Raw genomic sequence first — 21,072 nt, 5'->3', positions numbered from 1 at the left:
TGATCTGCATTTCAAAACTCTAGTTCATTGAAATTTAAAGAAACTGCAAATCCTACACTTTATTTAAAAGACGAAATTGTGGAATAATATTTAATCTGGTGAAAACCAAATGCTTTGTTTAAACCTTTTTAATCATTATGGAATGCTACCCATATCACCCTTGTCTACAGATAACTTAAATGTAGCATTAAAGAAATAAACTCTAATTCAGTATCCCATCCTATCTTTTAAGTTTTTATTGTTTAAAAAATAATGCTATCAGATACTTATCATTTTATTATCAAAAGCAGAAATGTGTGATAATACTAAATAATCTTGTTTGAACATAAATGCTAAATAATTTTTCAGCTGCATTAAAACAAATAGAATCTTAAGAGAATATGAAACAAAACAAAATAAAAGCTTAAAACTAAGACAGATGTTAATTCTGACTTCAAAAAATCAAATACATTCTAATTTTTAAAGTAACTAAATTATTTCAATTTTGACTTTGTATCAGAGGGTAGAATTTAGACATCATCATTCTTCTCTTTAAAACACTCAATTGGTGAGGTGTGGTGGCTCAAGCCTGTAATCCCGCACTTTGGGAGAGAGAGGGGCATGGATCACTTGAGCAAAGGAGTTCAAGACCAGCCTGGGCAACTGTTAAAAACCTATTTGTAGTAAAAATGCCAAAAATTAGCCTGGTGTAGTGGCACAAGCCTGTAGTCCCAGCTAATCAGGAGGCTGAGGTGGGAGGATCACCTAAGCCTAGAACAAGGTTGTAGTGACTCGTGATTGTGCCATGGCACTCCAGCCCCAGTGACAGAGTGAGACTCTGTCTCAATAAAATAACTAACTAACTAACTAAATAAATAAATGAAACATTCAGTCTTATTCCCATTTAATGTTGGTTGACTACTAAAATAGCAGTATAATTCAACCAATACAAAATTCTATTGAAATTTTGAAAAATCCTTTAAGAAACCCTAATAAAATTATACTGACTCTAACAGAGTTCCACTTAAAAAAATAAACTCGAATAGAATTCTTTATATAGGCTCATCACCATCCTTAGCTTTTGATTAGCTTCCATATGTGCTATTTATCTTTTTTGTTTGCTGGAGTGCAATGATGTGATCTTGGCTCACTGCAACCTCCGCCTCCCGGGTTCAAGCTATTCTCCCACCTCAGCCTCCCGAGTAGCTGGAATTACAGGCGTGAGCCACCATGCCCAGCCCATCTGTGCTATTTGTCAAACTTCAATTCCATACGGTGATCTAAGTACACATTTGTGTTGTGTGTGTGTGTATGCCTATACACATATACAAATGTAAATCTGTTGAATTCATGTTCATAAACAAGTTTTTTACCATGTGAAATATGTACTTTTTAAAGCAAAAAATAAATACTATATCATATCTGACTCTAGGAGAGCTGATAGCATAGTGTGGGCAGACACCAAGCAGAAATCATTTTAAGAGTCTAAAAAATTAGTTTGTTGTACTCTATTCCAAAGAATTTCATATCCAGAAACTTCCTATAAAATTGTTAAACTTATCTGTGTGGGTAATGGATGCTCTGTTAGCTATTTCAATTGTCTAAATAGGCAGCTGCCAATCTGGAGAGATGAAAGTAAGTAAGTTGTACTTACTGAACAGCTAAGTTGTATTTAAAAGTTGGGGAAAAGGGGAATGTCTTGGTAGCTTTATCTCACCAGTAGAAACAATACAGTAGGTAGTTACAGGCAGCTTCTAGAAGGGGAAAAGAGACCCAATAGGTACTTGTGGAAATCCAGAGATAAGCAAATTGAAGCCTGTGTAGATTTGGATATGGGTGTGAATATATGTTATAATGAGGAAAAAAATCATCATGGAGAAAGTATTATTATTATAGCTTTCATACAGATTAATTTAGAGATTAATAGAAACCTCTATGAATTTCCAAATCTCTGTTAGTCTCACAGCCACTGTGTTATCCACACTTGAACCTCTCTGTTCCTTCTTTAATAATCACATCATGTTTCTAAACAGGGAAGGGTCCCTAGAGGAAATGACATTTAAATGGTCCGACTCTGTGTATATCTAGTATCCTCTGCTTGAGTCTATCATAGTACTTAATATGTTAACACTCTAACTTTTGTACAAAAATACAAGGTATTTTTGTGTAAGTATAATTGTATTTGATCTCTTCCATTTGCTTTAATAGTCAACAACTTTTGCATAAGGTTTATTGATGATACACATCATGAATGAGGTCGAATTTAGTTACTTTCCACTAAGAATATAAAATTGATTGTTTTTCAAAATATTTATCATTATTTCATTATTTCATTTATCATTATATCATTATTTCATTCATTTAGTGATTCTTGATTTGGTGTTACTCATGCTAATTGGTGATATAAAAGTGATTTACAAGCAATTCATTTAATTAACCTAAGAACCCCATGGGTAGAAGATAGCCATATCCCAATGTAACTCACATAAACTTTAGAAATATCATTGGATAGAGGCTAGCAATATTCCCATTTTATAAATGGGAATATATAAATGAAGAATATATAAATATATAATATATATTTAAATATATGTTTACATATATATTATATATTTTTATATATAAATGAATAATATATATAATTTTATATATATACACATATATACACACATATATACACACACACACACAAATGAAAAACTTAAAGCTAAAAAAAAAAAAAAAGTAATGTTCCTAAAGTCATCCACCAAGTAAGTGGTAGTGCTTGTTTCTGAACCTGAGAGTTTGGCTCTAGAGTCGATAACCTTAACTAGTAACCATAATAAGCTACTTCTCATTCTGATTTTAAAATTACCTACTAAAATAGATCTTAGTTGAGTTGAAAGGCTCATTGAATTGCCATAAACGGCATTTTGAAGATGATTTCTCTGCCCATCCTCACCTCATGAAGAGTAAGTAGCATTTTCATTGAGATTAGGTATCACACATCAAGACTAACTAAAGCTATGAAAAAAAAAACTACACATTATATTCACATCGTAAGTACTCTCCATAAAACAAGCAGTCAGAATGGAATGTGCCCATGCAGCCCACTTCTGATGCTTATCATTCTGCTTTACCTAAAGGATTTGGAAATTATTCTGTCCTCTTGCACTGTAAACTCACATTTATTTAAGAGTCAAAAATACAAAAGTTTGTATGCCGAATCAGGTGGTATGTCAGAAGGTTTTATTTTTAATATTAGCTGAAGGAAATCTCCAGCATGGTGCTTTTTATTTCATCTGCAGAAAGGTCAAAATATTTACTGGAAAATCTGAAATAACAAGAAAAAAAATCCCTGGCAAATTTTAGAGTGACATTAAGGCAAGGCATTTTTTTCCTTCCAGGCTCTGACTCTGGGCAGTTATGAGTTTATCATATCTAAGGAGAATATTCCTAAGTAATGATACAGATGTGGAGCTGATCCTGCTTCAATCAGTGCCCTTTTCCTAAGCTGGAGGTAATGGGCAGCACTGATCATCTCCTGCTTGAAATCTACCAAAATTTGATAACTTTTATCTAATTACTAAATAAATGATCTTTAAATTCTTCAGTGAAAGTTTAAATAATCTCTTTAAAACTTATGAAATATTTGGTAGGTATGCTAGAGGAAATTGCTGTGGCATCTTTGTTGAAAGGAATAACCAAAATTCTTCCTGAATGAATTGTGAATCCCAGTTGTGATGGCTTTGTGCGTATGTTTCTATCTCTGAGATAATTAATATATTTATGATAAGAGGCATTTGAATGCATTTTAAAATATATAGAAGGACTTGACTAAACTAATACTCATCACACTTACAGAGTGCTATATGTATCATTTGCCATTTTGATTAATCACTTCACACTTAACTATTACTGGATAATGACACTCAAAAATCTCTACCATAAGAAATCTATATATAAAACAAATAAGTCACCTAGTAAGGAATTATTTTAAAGGGCAAGTCTTTTATTCTCACTTTCTGCCCAAATTTGTATCAAGAATAGCTTTGGATCCTATAATAAACTCCATCTATGAATAATATCCTAGTCAACAAAATTCTTTATTGCATTTCTCAAGCATGTTGTTTGCACACAGACTTAATGATAGTGACCAAGCTTCACTGTTGCAGTAGCCATATCTTTTTTTCACTGAGATTTATTGTTTTATATTTCAGCCTGTATGACTCACGAAGAGAACAATTTATTTTGTCAAAGAATCACTGTATGCTGGTGCCAGCATACTTTTTAAAGTTAAATGCCAGGAAAATAAGTGTAACTGCAAGTGTTTTAGGGAACTATCCAGACTAGGAAAAGCACTGGCTGGATCATTAGTGGCATTTCATTCAGAGTGGAAATATTTTTTTTCATCCAACGTGCATAAGAAAGAAACAAATCTTCTGATCAAGTGGTGTATTTTCCATATACCTATCAGTTAGGATTACTTTCCTCTGAGACAAAATAATATACTTCTTGGAATATTAGAAAAAATACAAATCTATTTATAAGCTAAAGTGTCAAAAATTCTAGCTAATAGACAATTTTGTTTTAGAAATTCTCACTATTTGAATGACTGAAAAGATCTTACTCACCATAGGACCAGGTGGTCCATCTTGGCCTGCAGCTCCAGGGAGACCTTGTTCTCCCTAGAGAAAATAAAAATGATTGATTTTTAAAATTAATAAAAGAATACATATTTATTTCTTTATTTAAAATTTTAGAAATACGATAAGAAAACAAAGCAAATATCACCCATAATTTCTGCCACATGGAAGACATCTACAAATATTATAAATAATTTTGTTCCTTTACTACGCATATATGTCTATATTCACATACACACAAATATATATATAAGTGTATATATAAACATTTCAAATCATTGAAATTTTAAAATTTAGTTTTCTGTTTTCTCTTTATAATATAAGTTAGTGTTTCACCATGAACTTATTAAATAAATGATATACTTAAATATTTATATAGTATCTGACTTTTTTACATTATATGTATAGAATTCCCACAAAATTATCCACATGATAACTTACGGACTAATGCTAAGATAAGCACCTTCATTCACAATTATTTTAAAATAAAAATGTTATTTTCAAAATAGCATATTTTTAACACAGATGCTCACCACAGGGCCAGGGATGCCCCGAAGACCTTCTGGACCAGGCTTTCCTGCAGGTCCCTGAGGACCAACTGGGCCGGTTTTTCCAGGAGGACCTTCGGCACCTGCTTCTCCCTGTTAGGGAATAAAACATGGGAGCACATTAATGATGAGAAAAGACTTTTATCATTTTACTAAATGTACTAAAAAAAAGTTGATCAGTTTATGTATGAAATTTTCAAATATAATGCCTATTATATATAATATATATTATATATATGTATATATTATTTTTTTTTTTACCTTTGCGCCTTTTTCACCTTGTCTTCCCTCTGCACCTGCAGCTCCAGGAGGACCCTATAGATATAAGATTTAATGTAAAGTATGTATCACTTATAAAAGCAAAGTTAATGAGCACTTGTTTACAAACACTAAAGTTTAATTTGTAACAGATTAATAAATTACAGTTTTCTATCACTATTTGGTTTAAAACATAATAATGAAAATCAAAACCCAATTTATGTACAAACTTCGTCTTAAAATACTGAAAAACAGCACAGATTAAGTATACTACAGATAATCACTTCACATCAATATAAGAAAGCAGTAAAAATAAAATTTTTAAAGAACTGCTGATAAATTAAAATCAACACCCTGAATGTGTTAAATACTGATATATCATTTATGTTTATTATTAGAAATTAATTTAATGTATCTATTTGTATTCTACTTGTATTCTCATATGTGTTTTAAGAATGGCCCCTTTCTTAATCTTAGAATATGTATATGTTCATGCATTCTTACAGGATCACATAACAACTAAAGAAACACAATATTTTAAATTATGATGGTCAACAGACACAGTATTTTCATTTTTGAGAACTATGCAATTCACATAAATAGGTAAAATGAAAGTGAATATCACTTTGTAAATCCTAATATTGGAAGTAAAATTGAAAAAAAATTACACTTCAGATGTCATCCAAAAGTATGAGTACAGAACGACTGAAAAAGAAACTTAACGATCTCCAAGAAACCGCTCTTCATTTTTTCCCCTAAGACTCTGTTATTTTTCCATTAATTTACTTTAATTTTCATAATAAATTGTGCTCAAAATCATTAACTGAGATTGGGGTGGTGGTTGCAGAGAGTAGTCATGGTGGTGTTAATTGGTAAGAATAAGGCGAGACAGGAGGATGCCATATTAATATTCTAATGGTGAATATATCTCAGCCTTTTATATCGTATTTTAAACTGTATATCAATAGCGGTGGATGATGACAGGTTGCTTGAAGGGTACAACATGCATTGCTTCAGTGTTGGATGCACTGAAGGCTCAGGCTTCATCACAATGCAATAACAGTATAGCAAAATTACACTTGTACCCCATGAATATATACAAAAAGTAAAGACGAATAAAATGAATATCAAGCACTTCATTGATTCCATGAACTCCATGGAATTCCATGAACTCATTTTATCTCAGAAAGAGTCAATGATGACATCATTAGTAATTATTTTCTCAATATCATTCCTATAACTTTATCTATTATTAGACATTCATTGTACCTCAACCCAAAGATAAGAAATGTATAAATTCTATGGGTAATATCTTGAGGTGGAATCGATATGCTAATAATAATATATACATTAAAACTTCAAAGGACATCTTTCAAATTTCATATTTATGCAAAAGGAATTCTGTATTGAACCATGAATTTCAAATTTGTTCTATTGTTAAAATGTTGAGTCAGAAATTATTTTGGTGTGATATTTAAAATAATAACATGCAAAGTAGATACAACAATAATAATGACTATTATTTTGGAAATAGAAATGATGATATCCAATGAAATAATAGCTTTTCCTTATTCAATGATAGTTTTTCCTTAGACTAGTAGCATAATGATATGTGGGCTTAATCTCAAAAGATTGCATTTACAAACATGAAGTTTATAGTAGAAAAGACTCATCAATGCATGGCTTTTTAAAAAGCAAGCCATCTATTGTCTAAAATTAGAAGGAAAATATCACCTTTACGTGAAAGGAGAAAGAAATCAGAATTAGAAGAGCCTAGAGAATTTCATCATAACTAAACGAAAACACAGCAACTAAATCGTGATTAAAATAAAGGGCTTCTCTTCCCTACATAATTTCTTCCCTCTGTGAACAAATATCTCTCATAGTAAAAATTTTTTATTAAATGACTTTGTTCTGTTCTTTTTCTCATTTTTCTCAATTTTATTTATTCCTTATATTTTTTCCAGATGACAACAAAATTAAGAAAAATGAGGATGAAAGCAGATATACTTTCCTGAGAGATTAGTAAGTGTCCTTTAGAGAAAAACTCATGTGTTCCCCAAAAAGCATAGGCTAAAAACTTAATCCTCAACACAGTGTTGAGAAGTGGGACGTAATAGGAGGTGTTAAGGTCATGAGGGCTCGTGAATTGATTAGTAATAAATATGAAAGGGTTGAGGCGGCCAGGCACAGCAGCTCATGCCTGTAATTCCTGCACTTTGGGAGACCAAGGCAGGCAGATCGTCTGAGGTCAGGAGCTTGAGACCAGGTGGACCAACATAGTGAAACCCCGTCTCTACTAAAAATACAAAAAAATTAGCTGGGCGTGGTGGTAGGTGCCTGTAATCCCAGCTACTCAGGAGGCTGAGGCAGGAGAATCGCTTGAACCCAGGAGGCAGAAGTTGCAGTGAGCTGAGATAGCACCATTGCGCTCCAGCCTGGGAAACAAAAGCAAAACTCCATTTCAAAAAAAAAAAAAAAAAAAAAAGGCTGAGGCTGTGATTTTGATGTCTTGCTCTTTCTTGTCTGCTCTTTGTCCTTCCACCATGCCATGGCATCACACTGCAACAAGGCCCTTGCAAAATGTGGCCACTCAATCTTGGACGTCCCATCCTTCAGCCAATAAATCTGTGCTTATTATACATTACAGAGTCTGTATTATTCTGTTATAGTAGTACAAAACAAAGACAATGCCTATGGGCAAATTCTTGTCCCAATAATTTATTCTTCATATGTTTGCATAAACGAAGGGGCAGAAACTTAATCTGGTGAGCTCTTGCTGTACTTTCATGAAGTAATGAGTGTTCTTATTGAAAAATACCTCATAAAAACATAACACACTAAAATAGGGTCTAGTTAATCTCCACCAATGGTTATTGTTATAACAGATTTTTCTACTCATGAGAACTATTCTTCACATAAAGCATCTAATATAATCTTCTTTCCACTATTCAAGTTTTACAGTATGATTCTGTAATTTAATAATTTTTCCACTCATGTCACAAACATTTAAATAGCGCTTATATTCCAGAATGTGCTATGCATATAAATAACAAGTAAAATCAAATCTGTAAGGAATTCTCAGAATTTAGTTACAAATACAGATACAAAAATTAACAAATAGAACACTGTAAAATAAACAAAGATGAGATCAGTGTATGAAATAGGTACAATGATCCAGTTTGGCAGTATAGAGGATTTTCCTAAAAACCTGGTTTCTGATCTGAATCTTACAGTATGGGTAGATGAGAGAGGGATGGCTTCTTCTAACACTTTACCTTCTGATCACTCACATGCATGCTCAAAGGAGTAAGAATGGAAAGTACACGATACTCTTTACGGACCTGCTAAGAGTTCACTTAGGCTAGCAGCTAAGCATCTATGCATTTGTCTTGCTCTGAGGCAGAATATTAGGGTGCATGACTATGTGGTGACTTGAGAGTTAGGGAGGAAAAAAGAGAATTGGAGAAAGGCAGAGACTTGGTATATGGAGATCTTGATTTTTTAATATTAGCAAATAAACTGCCAAGTTTAGTATAAAATTAGCTATTTGGATAAACAAACATTTTTGAACATGTTAAATGAACAAGAATTTTTGTTTCCCACATTAAAAAATTAGAACAATTTTCCCAAAAGTATTAAAAACATTAATATTTAAAATAGTTTAAAAATAAATACATTTGATTCAAAATTTTCAGAACCTTTAATACTCCTCTTGAGCTATGAATCTCCTAGAAGGGAACTATGAATCTCCTAGAAGCAGTAGTTCCCAAATTAAATGCAGACCTTTTTTTCATAATGACCTTACTTGGAAGGCACAGTTTTGTACCACACAGAAATTTTAAGTGGATTTACAATTTATTTTATTATTACAATGTACTTTCTACCTATACATTTATATAAGAATTTTTCAAGGATTTTGTAAAAAAAAAAGTCTGAATTTGAAATTTGAATTAATTCTATATATATTATAATACTTCATATGTGTGCACATATATATATACACACATACACAGTACATGCATATACAAGGTACACACACACACATATATATATATATAGTTTGCATGTGCATAGTAAGTTAAAACTTCATCTGTCATTATAACCAATTAATAACAAGAGTTACCATTTTAATTTTTTATTGTGAACTTCCCTTTGGCAATATGAGCTGAATTCAAATTTCCATTTAATATGTACATTTTCAGGTTATAATGCTTAAATTATTTTAGTCAGCTCTAGATTTTTTTTTTCAGTAAAAGGACATGGAACTAGTTAAAATGATAAATTTAGTATTAGAAGTCCATGGTTTATTGAAACAAGTTGTACAAATCTTCCAGTTCCTTAAGGAAATACACATTCATTCTCAAGTATTACAAATGCATGACAGAAAGTACATGTACTACGAATGATAATGTAATTCTCCTACTTGTTTAATAACCATTAGAATTTTCTTTCTCAGTATCACTGCCACTTACAACATTGTGATCAATATTCTGTTAGGAAGTTTTATTATCATTCATGCGTAAGATTCAATCACAGAAAAAAAGTGGTAATACTTTTGAACACATTTCTTGTCATTGCTACTTCTGACATAAGATATTATAGAAAAAAAATGTGACTTTTGTTATTGTTTCCACAGTGGGAAAGTAAGGATCTGAGAAATGTTAATTTCCACAAAATATACACAAAGCTAATTTAAGATTAACGTTTCTAGATGGACTAAAGGGACACAGATTGTAAGGCAATTCTGTATTCAGCCAAACCACGAGCCTGTTGAACAGATATTACCCTACTGCATAGAAATATGTTCTTGCTATTTTCACAAAAGTGGTATTAAATGATTGCTGCATCAGACATTGCTGTCTGCTGACTGAACCCAAAGGTTTGTGGTGACAGTATTCTCAAATCAGTCTCAATTCACAGAATTCACTCTGCATTATATCCCTCTCTTATTAGATGCTTTGTGTTCACCCATGATATAGACAAAGTGACCTCATATATGTACAGTGTATAAACAGAGTGATCTCACTTATGTACAGTGCTTTCCTCTTTTTGACACAGTGTCTCACTCAGTTGCTCAGGCTGAAGAGCAGTGGAGTGATCTCGGCTCACTGCAGCCTCAAACTCCTGGGCTCAAGCTATCCTCCCACCTCAGCCTCTTGAGTAGCTGGGACTACAGGCTCATGCCATCATACCTGGCTAATTTCTGTATTTTATTGTAGAGACAGGGTTTCACCATGTTGCCCAGGCTGGTCTCCTACTCCTCAACTCAAGTGATCCTCTTGCCTCAGTCTCTCGAAGTGCTGGGATCATGGGCATAACTAAATACCTCTTACTCAGTTGACTCATAGTTTAATAACTTTATTTTTTCTTAAACTGGTCTTACATATCTACTGTTTGACAAAAACATTTTATTAAAAAATATATGCAGTTGTCATGAATTTAAATCCTTCTGTTTTTGGTAATTGTTATCATAGGAAATATTTAAACATATATGTCACATGAATTTGCACCAAGGGATAACCAATTTATATTAGTAGTATAAGTATAAATTTCTTTAAAATTACAATATCGTATACTTTGAAAGTGTAGTTAATTATATTCTATATCCTTTTTGAATGTGTATCACCCAGTTAGTTCAGTATTGGTCACCGCTGAACTCAAACACCAAAGCAAAATCAACAATAAACAAAACTAAGTTTACCATGAATTTATTGCTAATGAGCTGTCCTTTCATATATATAATGAGGACATTAGAAGAAAATATTTTACTCCTTTTTATCTTTATATTTTATTTAATAATAGCTTTATTGAGTTTATAAATAATACTACAATTTGAAATCCTTATTCAATGCTTAATAATAACATCCACTGTTTGAGATCCTGATAAATTCAGGCATTAGGCTTTGTGCTTTAAATATACATTTTCTTAATTTCATTTACTCCTCACTTCAGTATTGTAAATTAGTTATTATGCCCACTTTATAAATGAGAAAACTGAGACTCAAATAAACTAACTTATGCCAAGTCACATTTTTAGATAGCAAGGATTTGAAACAAGTTCTGTCTGATTCTGATGCAACAGCAATCTGGTCTACTTTTTAGTGAAATTAAGATAAAAGGAGTGTCAGTTTATAGGTTGCAAATGATGTTAGTAAATAATTTGGGCTTCAATTTTTGGGTTTGCTTTTTGTTTTTGTTTTTGTTTTTGTTTTTGCTTTTTTTTTTTGTTTTTTTTTTGAGAGAGGGTCTCCCTCTGTTGCTCAGTTTGGAGTACAGTAGAACAGTCATGACTCACTGCAGCCTGGACCTCCCAGGCTCATGCAATCCTCCCACCTCAGCCTCCCAAGTAGCTGGAACTACAGGCATGTGCCACCACGCCTGGATAATTTTTTAAAGTTTTTGTGAAGACGGGGGTCTCACTATGTTGTCTCAAACTCCTGGGCTTAAGCAATATTCCTGCCTAAGTCTCTCAAAGTGCTGGGATTACAGGTGTCAGTCACTGCACTTGACCTGTATTTCCATTTTTTCTTTTTCTTTTTCTTTTTTTTTTTTCAAGCTAAGCCACCTATTTATGTTGAGGTAGAGCTATTGACTAAATTAACTAGTGTTGTAGGCTGTAAATTAATGGTGCAAGCATTAATTGCTAGTGTTAAACCAGAACAAATCATAGTTTTGGTAATAAGATTGTTGACATAAGAGTAATTTTTCACACCATTAAAATATATATTACTCTGGTGAAGAAAATAGATTATTATGTAAAACAGACAGAAGCAACTAAGCATGTCAGTTTATCCAAACCTAATGTAGAAAACAATTTAATATATTGTGTTAAATGGCTTTCAGTTTCAATTTATTGTCGCCATATTTTAAAAGAGAAAACCTTGCATATTATTGCTCGATTGGACTGACCTAAGGTTGATTTTTCTGTTATATCAAAATGAATGTGAATAGCTTTGTAAGCAATGCATAGTCACCACCGTTCTCATGTTGTTATTAATTTATGAATACAAAGCCTTCTAATTTTTTTACAAAGTGATGAGAATGGATTAAAATAGCTCATCATCTTTCTATAAATTGTAATTTAAAAAGAGAGGATAGAAGAGTGCTAAAATTTTTATGAGGTTAATTTAAAACAACTTATCAAAAATCAAAGGGAACTCAACTAATGTACTTTCTCATAATGCTATAGAGCACATGCTAGAATGACTCAATATTATATAATTTTAGTCTTTCAACATAAAAATGCATTACATATACAGCACAGTATCATTAACTTAGAAGCTTCCTACATACCACTTGTAACAATTGCAATCCACTTTTATTCCACAGAAGTAACTACTATCCTAAATTTTTGTTGATCATTGGCTTACATTTCTTTATCATGTTTACCACTTATGTTTAAATGCTAAACATGTCCTTAACAATGTTGCATATTATATAAATAAAATAATGTAATCTATCTTTTCCAGGTAAACATTATATACACCTACACACACAAGACATATGTATAAACACACACATATTTATTTTGTTTAATGTTTAACATTAGATTTTGATATTCATCTATGTTATGCATGCATCTGTAGTGCATTCACTTTTATTGCCATACAAAATTTTAGTTTATGAATATACCTCAATTAACTTATCTTGTCTGTAGTTATTATTAACAAGGATAACAAAACATTATTCCTTGAGTCTTTTGGAGCAAAATGTCATCTAGGATATGTGCTGAGAAATGGAATTACCAGATGACAGAAAAAGTTCATGTTACATTCTATTAGGTAACGTAGAACTATTTGCCTAAAGCAGCAGTACCCAGTAACTCACAACAGCCGTGCATAATAATCTTCACTGTTTTTTGAAAACATTCTTCCCAATACTTGGTTTGTCAAAGTACATTTTTGTTAATTGGTGGATGTGATCCACCAATTAGATGTAATTTCTAGTACACACTTTCCTGATTCCTACAAATATTTTCTTTTTTCATGGGGTATTTGTGTCAAATACTTTTTCATGCCATTGGCATATTTTTTCTACTGTTTTTTCTTGCTACTATAATTTGTACGACATACTTAGATATCCTAACAAATTATTCTACGCATGTTTCCTGTATGTTAGAAATATTTTCTCCTAATCAGATCTTTTTGTTCCACTGTCTTCTAAGTACTTTGGGTAAATAGGAAATAGTAATAGTAACTTGATACATCAATCTATTCCTTTCTGATTACACCAGTGTGATCAGAATTTACGACTGGAGGTCAAAAATTATTCTCAAATAATTTTTGCTAAAATATTTAAAAATATACCTTTGATATTTACGATTATAAATCAACTGGAATTGAATTCTGTGAAATGAGCTAGATGAGGTATATTTAACCTTTTTCCATATAGAAAGTCACTTCTCCCAGCAGAATTTTTTCAATAGGCTATCCACTTTCCATTGATGTGAAACGTCCAATTACAAATAAGGTTTATATATACCTATGGGTCTTTTCTGGGCATTTTCTTCAATGGACCATTGCCTATACATCTATATTAAAAAACAAGCATAACTTTGCAAATAAATTATCTTAGTTTCTTATTTTCTACCCATCTCATCAATCCACTTAACCATAATTTTATTTTTTTTAAGGATTGTTTTATTCCTTTTAATCAGGGGAGTTAACCAGGTTGTCTAGTTAGAAATATTGGCAGGAATAAGAGTAACATAATTTTTCTATTTTGTAATTGTATTTGATATTTATATCTAAAGAAAAATTTACCAATTGCTTATAATTTCAGAATATCATGTAATCTTTAATGCTGGATGAGAAAATAATTATTGATTATTGCTATAATTTGGATATTTCTCCCCCCCCCCATTCTCCTGTTGAAATTTGATTCCAAATCTTGGTGGTAGAACCCAATGGGAGGTGTCTGAGTCATGGGGATGGATTTCTTATGAATAGATTAATACCCTTCCTTGATGGGGGTGAGTGGTTTCTCACTCTGTTAGTTGCTGAGAGAGTTGGTTCTTAAAAAGTGCCTGGCACCTCTGCTGCCCCTTCTTGCTTCCTTTGTCACCTTGTGATCTCAGCACACACCTGCTCTGCTTCTCCTTCCATGAGTGGGAGCAGCCCGAGGCCCTCACCAGAAGCAGATGTTGGCATCACGCTTCCTGTAGAGCCTGCAGAACTGTGAGCTAGATAAACCTCTTTTCTTTATAAATTACCCAGCCTCAAGTTCCTTTACAGCAACACTAAATGTACTAAAAAAGGATACTTCATGTTCTTAAGGCAACAAGTAACTAAATATGTTTGTACATTTCCATTAATATACTACTATATTTTTATTATAACTGATTATTTCTAATATATGAAAATGCATCCTTCATTATAAGAGACAGGAATTAAGGATCAGCAATTAACTCATGTTTTAAAATTATATCTCATTTAACTAGAAATTGTGAGGTCCAACTTAGATGTAAATGAATAAGAACGTAAATACATGGACTTTCTCTTACTTAAAACTACTTCAGTGTTGTAGAACAAATGTATAATCTAAACCTCTGAATATGTACTGACTTTTCTATGATATTTTCTCAATTCTAGAATTGGGGGGAGGTCTTCCTAGAAGTCTGACTTATTCACTAAAATTACAATTGTCGATCATTACCCATTCCAAAGTAATAAACACAAATATATTTTAAAAACATGTTATAATAAAGAATAAAAATTTGTTGTATTATATTATCATGATTTTAAAATTAGTAAATATGACTGAAAATATTTGAAAGTTTATAATATCAATAATGTCAACATTGTTATATCAAAATACTTTCATACAACAGCTTAACAGTTTTAACGTATAATATTTTTATGTGATAGTTATAGATTTATATATAAGTTTTGGGTCATATTATTATACTAAAAGGGGGGCATGAGACTTACTGGTTCACACATACGTGTCTCTTTTTTATGTTTCCATTAATACTCTTTAATAAGTTATTTTATCATTTACTTAAAACATTTTTCAAAAATATTCAGCTGTTTTCAAAATAAATAATTCATGTGACCCACCACTGAATGGCTAAAGAAAGGAATTCATTCTAAAACTCTGTTACCACATTAAGAGAATTCATCTCAAATATCAAATGGTAATTAGTTAAATTTATAAAAAAATAAATAAATAATCTTTTGACATATTTTAAAATGAAACTAGACTAGATAGCACTTGCTAAGAGTTTGACTTGAGTAATAAAATGAGCTGAGAAGCTGCCAATATATAATAGAATATGCAAAATCAATTTTGATACAGTCTCTCCTTTTCTACTTGCTACATTTTGAAGCAAGGTTTAATTTCCTCTGTATCAAAAGCATCATGCTTTATACTTGTATGACGATTATCCTTGCGCTCAGAAGTTTTTAATAACTATGCCATAACTCAGAGGTAACACAGCAACAGTTATGAAGTGAATATATTTTTTTTATTGTGTTACGTGAGTTATCTTATGTTCAACCCAACTGTAGTGTGGGTGTTAGGTCCCCTGAGAAACAGAGAATACACAATTTGCCAAACGTAATACAGGTAATAACTGGTGAAGCTCGTTGAAAGCCAGCTATTATAACTGCATTGTTCTACCAACCACATTATATAGCATCCCACCATCTGAGGCCAGAAGGAAGAAGAAAATAATGATTTACTGTTGTTTCAAGAAGTATTTCAATACATTCTCAAGGACATTTTATATAATTATTCTTCCAAAAGGTCTGAAATAGTATAATAGACAGCTATGCATCACAGTTTTATGAGCAGCTGGACTTAAAGCAGAAAGAGGCAATGGATATCAAAAAATCATGTAACACTTTCTAATTACTTTCTAAGAATAAGAGCCCCATGGTTGTTTGGGGGATAAATCTACTTATACTGAGACCATGCTTTGGGGTTGCAGACACAATAATAATAAGAGAAAATGTAAAAAAAAAAAAAAAAAAGGACTTGGCCAATGAAGAGCAAATTGTTTTCAGAGACAAGTTTTATTATAAATTAAGTATATTTTTGGCAAAGAGAAATGTTTGTAAATATTGATTCAAATTTGTATTGCTGAGAGACAAAAGTAAAACCCATTCACATTCTATGTTTACTGTAAGGATATTCAATGTCAAAAATTCCTCTAAACTAAAGATACCATTAGAAAACAGCAGTGGCACTAATTGCCTTGCTGTAATCCAGTAACTTTGGATTACTGACGGGGGAATTAGCCTGATAAATATATTTTGATGTTTATCACATATTTTACTTATGTGCCGGTTTGAAAATAGACTGAAGGTGGTACAGAAGAACACTCTAAAGTGAAACAGCTGCTGCAAGAGGCAGGTCTGCAGAGATTGCTTTATTATGAAAAGAATGCATCAGTGAGAAAAGGACAGAAAAGTACATCTCCTAGGGTTTACTATGGCCAATAATTTCAGCAATATCTATTTATTTATATTGTGCTATATAACACATCATTAAAATACTGTTTCTGAGTCAGAGAAGTTTGACACTGTAAAGCAATTTAACATTATATACTGATTCCTGAGCTCATTCCATTGATGCATTCAGGTTTTTACAATGTTTTAAGCTAGCACTGGACTTTTGACAGCTCATCCCCATGTATTACAACAGGAGTTAATGTTCAGGATACCACCAAAGTCTTTTATAATAATCTACTACATTTGTACAAAAGGGAGATCTAAGCACAGAGGAGTGGAAAACTCCTTAAGTAGAAGTTGTTTTTCTCATTTTTATTGTGACAGTGAAATAGTTAGAATATGTTATATTTTAGTTATTATTTGGCACATTTACAAATTGTTTTTAGGATTTATGATATTTCTCATTATTCTTATAACATGCTGCCTGCAGCTTGCATATTGTATAAATTTATACATGGTGACTAATGAACGTATGTTTCAAATAAAGAATTAAAGAAACTTACTCTTTTTCCAGGAGGACCTGGTGGGCCAGCCTCACCAGATGGACCAGGAGGACCCTATAAAATGTGAAAAAATACCTTTAACAAAATTGGATATTATTTTGTGGCCTATATAAAATTTCAAAATCTGGATGGAAACCCACCCTCTTTCTTCATTTCCAGATGTCAATATTTCCTGGAAAATCTCGGCCCTATTTCAGATACTTAAACTTCCTCTAGATATTTATACTTAGAGCTGGTAAATTTATATGGTAAAATGATTTATAGTTAGAACAAAATGAATCAAACTCTTTTTACGTAAAACTGTGTCCTATTAAAACGTGCTAATTTATATCTGGCAGGCATTAAACAGGCATGCTAATTAATATAATCATATGGTTCATAATTCCGCTCATATCACATAAACATGTGAAATCATAATACCATTACTTCTAAATTTCTTTTTGTACAACACTAACATTCTATGCCAAGGTGTATATATCGTGTTGATATGGTTTGGCTGTGTCCCCACCCAAATCTCATCTTGAATTGTAGTTCCTATAATCCCCATGTATCGTGAGAGGGACCCAGTGGGAGGCAATTGAGTGATGGGGGTGGTTACTCAAATGGTGTTCTTGTGATAGTGAGTGAGTTCTCACAAGATCTGATGGTTTAATAAGTAGCTTTTCACCTTTCACTTGGCACTCCTTTCTCCTACTGCCTTGTGAAGAAGGACATGCTTGCTTCACCTTCCACCATATTGTAAGTTTCCTGAGGCCTTCCCAGCCATGCAGAATTGTGAGTCAATTAAACCTCTTTGCTTTATAAATTACCCATTCTTGTGTACTTCACAGGAGCATGAGAATGGACTAATACACAGGCTGAGATACGACCCACAAGTCTTATCTATGCAGAATAAGCCTGTATCTGTGATAGCAAAGCATCTAGCGGGAATGGCCCCAGAGACAAAATTGTGTGAGGGACCATTGTCTTTGATTCCTAAACTGAGTGCCCTCCCTTACTTTCACCCTAAATAACTATATGTGTCCAAAGTACACTCCTGTATCATTCATAAGTTTTTTTAAAAAGGCCTATACTATGTTGAGAGTTCATTTAGGTTCACAATTAAAATAATTCATGCTAATGATGGGATAATAACTTTGTTAATGATGAGATAACTTTTCTTTTAGTATTATTGTGTTTTTAGTTTTTTAACACAATGGATAACTGAATTTGATATAGTGATACTATATATGATACTAATCATATCATTAGTATGATATGATTACATTTTTCATTATAAAGACTATTTATTAATTTACATCAAATAAGAAACACTCCATGTAAGATTGACTTTTAACTGGAATTCAAAAATTTTTTTGATAATTCTTTCAGAAAAGTGCATATACAGAGAGCTATGTTTTTCAAAGGCTGATTACTTCTGATTGTCTCATTAAAATGCCTTGAAACTATGTAAAGACTTAAAAAAAAAAATAGTGCATTTACTCACCGGTTGACCAGGATCTCCATCTTCACCCTTGTCACCACCAACACCATCTTGACCCTATAAGAGGAAATAAAATACGAAGCAAGATGTATCTCAGTATCAATAAACCACACTACTTATCAGGAAAAAGGTATGTTAGGCCACCCCTTGAGAAAAATTATCAGATGGACAACTAAAATCACTATATTCTTTTATCCTTTTTAAAAAAGATTGTGGTACCTCTCACTCTCCCTACAAAATTTTGTAAAACTGCTACTATTAATATATCAAATTTAAAATCCAGCATGCTCTTTATATAAGGAAGAAAGAAGATGTCATTAGTATACAATGCCAGTGAATTCTTTCACCATGAACAAATATGGTATAGTTTGAAATAGGATTTATATTATAGAATAGAAACAGAAAACAATGATCCTGTAACTTTGAAATAAGAATAATGATACTACTCAGATAATTTGTTTTTACAACCCATCAAAGACTAGGAACCTAATCCAACTGTTGCACCTAAGTGGCACGAAGAGCTTAATCACTCAATGTTGGTGAAACAGTCTCCAACTATATGGATTTTCCTGCATTTGCAATTACTTTTTATGTTTTCTTTTTCTTTCTGTTTTTGGGAGTTCACTTGGTAATTAGATTTTTTCTTTATTAACAATACAGAAACTGGAAACATTCCCACCAAAATAATTTCTTAATTTTTCCCTGATACTTACTGCAGGGCCAGGTTCCCCAGGAGGACCAGGATCTCCAGGAAAACCAACAGGGCCCTAGAATGACGTTTTGAAAGAAAAAGAAATAAATGAAAAATAAATTTTTATAAAGTTATGACATTCTGGAGGTTAAGAGGTTAAAATCATGGCAAAACCTGCTGAGAATATTTCTCTTCTCCCGCCAAAAATATTCTGAAGAATTAATTCAATTGAGAATGCTTATGAATATATGAAATAATGAAAAGTCAGATTTACCAACTATGGTCCAGAGCCTCAGGATTTCTAATTTTTCTAAGAAAAGCTCCAAGGTGAGTTTGGCATAAATGCCACATTAGAGGGGATTAAACTCACTTACCGGGTTACCCTTAGGGCCATCATCACCTGGTGGCCCCTTGGCACCAGGAGGTCCAGCAGCTCCAGGTGGACCAGCTTCTCCTTTCTCTCCTCTTTCTCCTTTGGGACCCTATGCAATGTATTTTTTTTTTTTTTAAAAAAAAAAAGGAAGGAAAGAAGAGTTGTCTTACAAATTTTGCATAAAAGTTTATTAATCTTGGCACATTGGGCCAGATAATTTTTTTTTTTTTAAGACAGAGTCTCGCTTTGTCGCCAGGTTGAGTGTAGTGGCACAATCTGAGCTCACTGCAACCTTTGCCTCCCGAGTTCAAGAGATTCTCCTGCCTCAGCCTCCCTAGTAGCTGGGACTACAGGCATGTGCTACCATGCCCAGCTAATTTTTGTACTTTTTAGTAGAGACGGGGTTTCACCATGTTGGGCCAGACAATTTTTGCTGTGGAGATCTGTTATCTGCCCTTTAAGAAGTCCAATGGTATCCCTGGCCTTTACTAACTGGGTACCAACCCTCCACGTTTGAAGACCAAAAGTGTCTCCAGATATTGTCAAATATTTCCTGGTGGGCAAATTTACTCCTGGTTTAAGCTAATTAGAATAATATAGTCCTAATACGATTGATACATGTTTATTTAAGGCAGCAGGACTTTTTTGCTTATTCCTTTTATGGACAGTTCATCAAAGGGAATGTATACAGTAAACAGCCCATAGTTTTAATGTTCTAACTTCAGCAAATATGATCTTTATTCAATTTGTTTATGAATCCACATATGCAGAGGACATCCAAAGTTATCAAGCAAGGCTTTATATTTGTGATTATCCCTAATGGGTTGGAAAGGGAAAGTAAAAAGTTGAATCACAGCTAAGAGTTAAGTTACATGTTTGTAATGCTGTGAAAGAAATTCTCATACCAAAAATACACTGTGTTAACAATAACACAGTACTTACGCCTACGCCTGCTTCCCCAGGAGGTCCTGGGTTCCCTGCTTCTCCAGGTTCACCCTATATAGAGAAGATCAAATTAGTATTAGAATACAGGCATGATATTCTACATTTGTAAAATTCAAATGTTATCATATAATTTTAGATTGGCCTTTTTATATATTATTTAAAAGGCATCGAAAAACTTTAATAACAGAAATAACTTTTTCTATTAGTGACT

General features: G+C 32.5%; 1 protein-coding gene across 3 annotated transcripts in view; it reads right to left on the bottom strand.

Annotated features, from left to right (window-relative positions):
• LOC105466263 (collagen type XI alpha 1 chain) overlaps positions 1-21,072 on the bottom strand; it is a 219,601-nt gene that overhangs the window by 16,254 nt on the left and 182,275 nt on the right. For all 3 annotated transcript variants that reach the window (XM_011715280.3, XM_011715281.3, XM_011715283.3), the window contains 8 exons: positions 20,859-20,912; positions 19,918-20,025; positions 19,566-19,619; positions 18,856-18,909; positions 17,370-17,423; positions 5,414-5,467; positions 5,138-5,245; positions 4,593-4,646 (listed from right to left, as the gene is read on the bottom strand). In XM_011715280.3, the coding sequence (XP_011713582.1) occupies positions 4,593-4,646; positions 5,138-5,245; positions 5,414-5,467; positions 17,370-17,423; positions 18,856-18,909; positions 19,566-19,619; positions 19,918-20,025; positions 20,859-20,912 (540 nt within the window). The remainder of the gene's footprint in view (positions 1-4,592; positions 4,647-5,137; positions 5,246-5,413; positions 5,468-17,369; positions 17,424-18,855; positions 18,910-19,565; positions 19,620-19,917; positions 20,026-20,858; positions 20,913-21,072) is intronic.

Source organism: Macaca nemestrina, chromosome 1, assembly GCF_043159975.1.
Source record: "Macaca nemestrina isolate mMacNem1 chromosome 1, mMacNem.hap1, whole genome shotgun sequence".
Classification (NCBI taxonomy): domain Eukaryota; kingdom Metazoa; phylum Chordata; class Mammalia; order Primates; family Cercopithecidae; genus Macaca; species Macaca nemestrina.
This window is presented reverse-complemented; position numbering and strand designations above follow the sequence as displayed.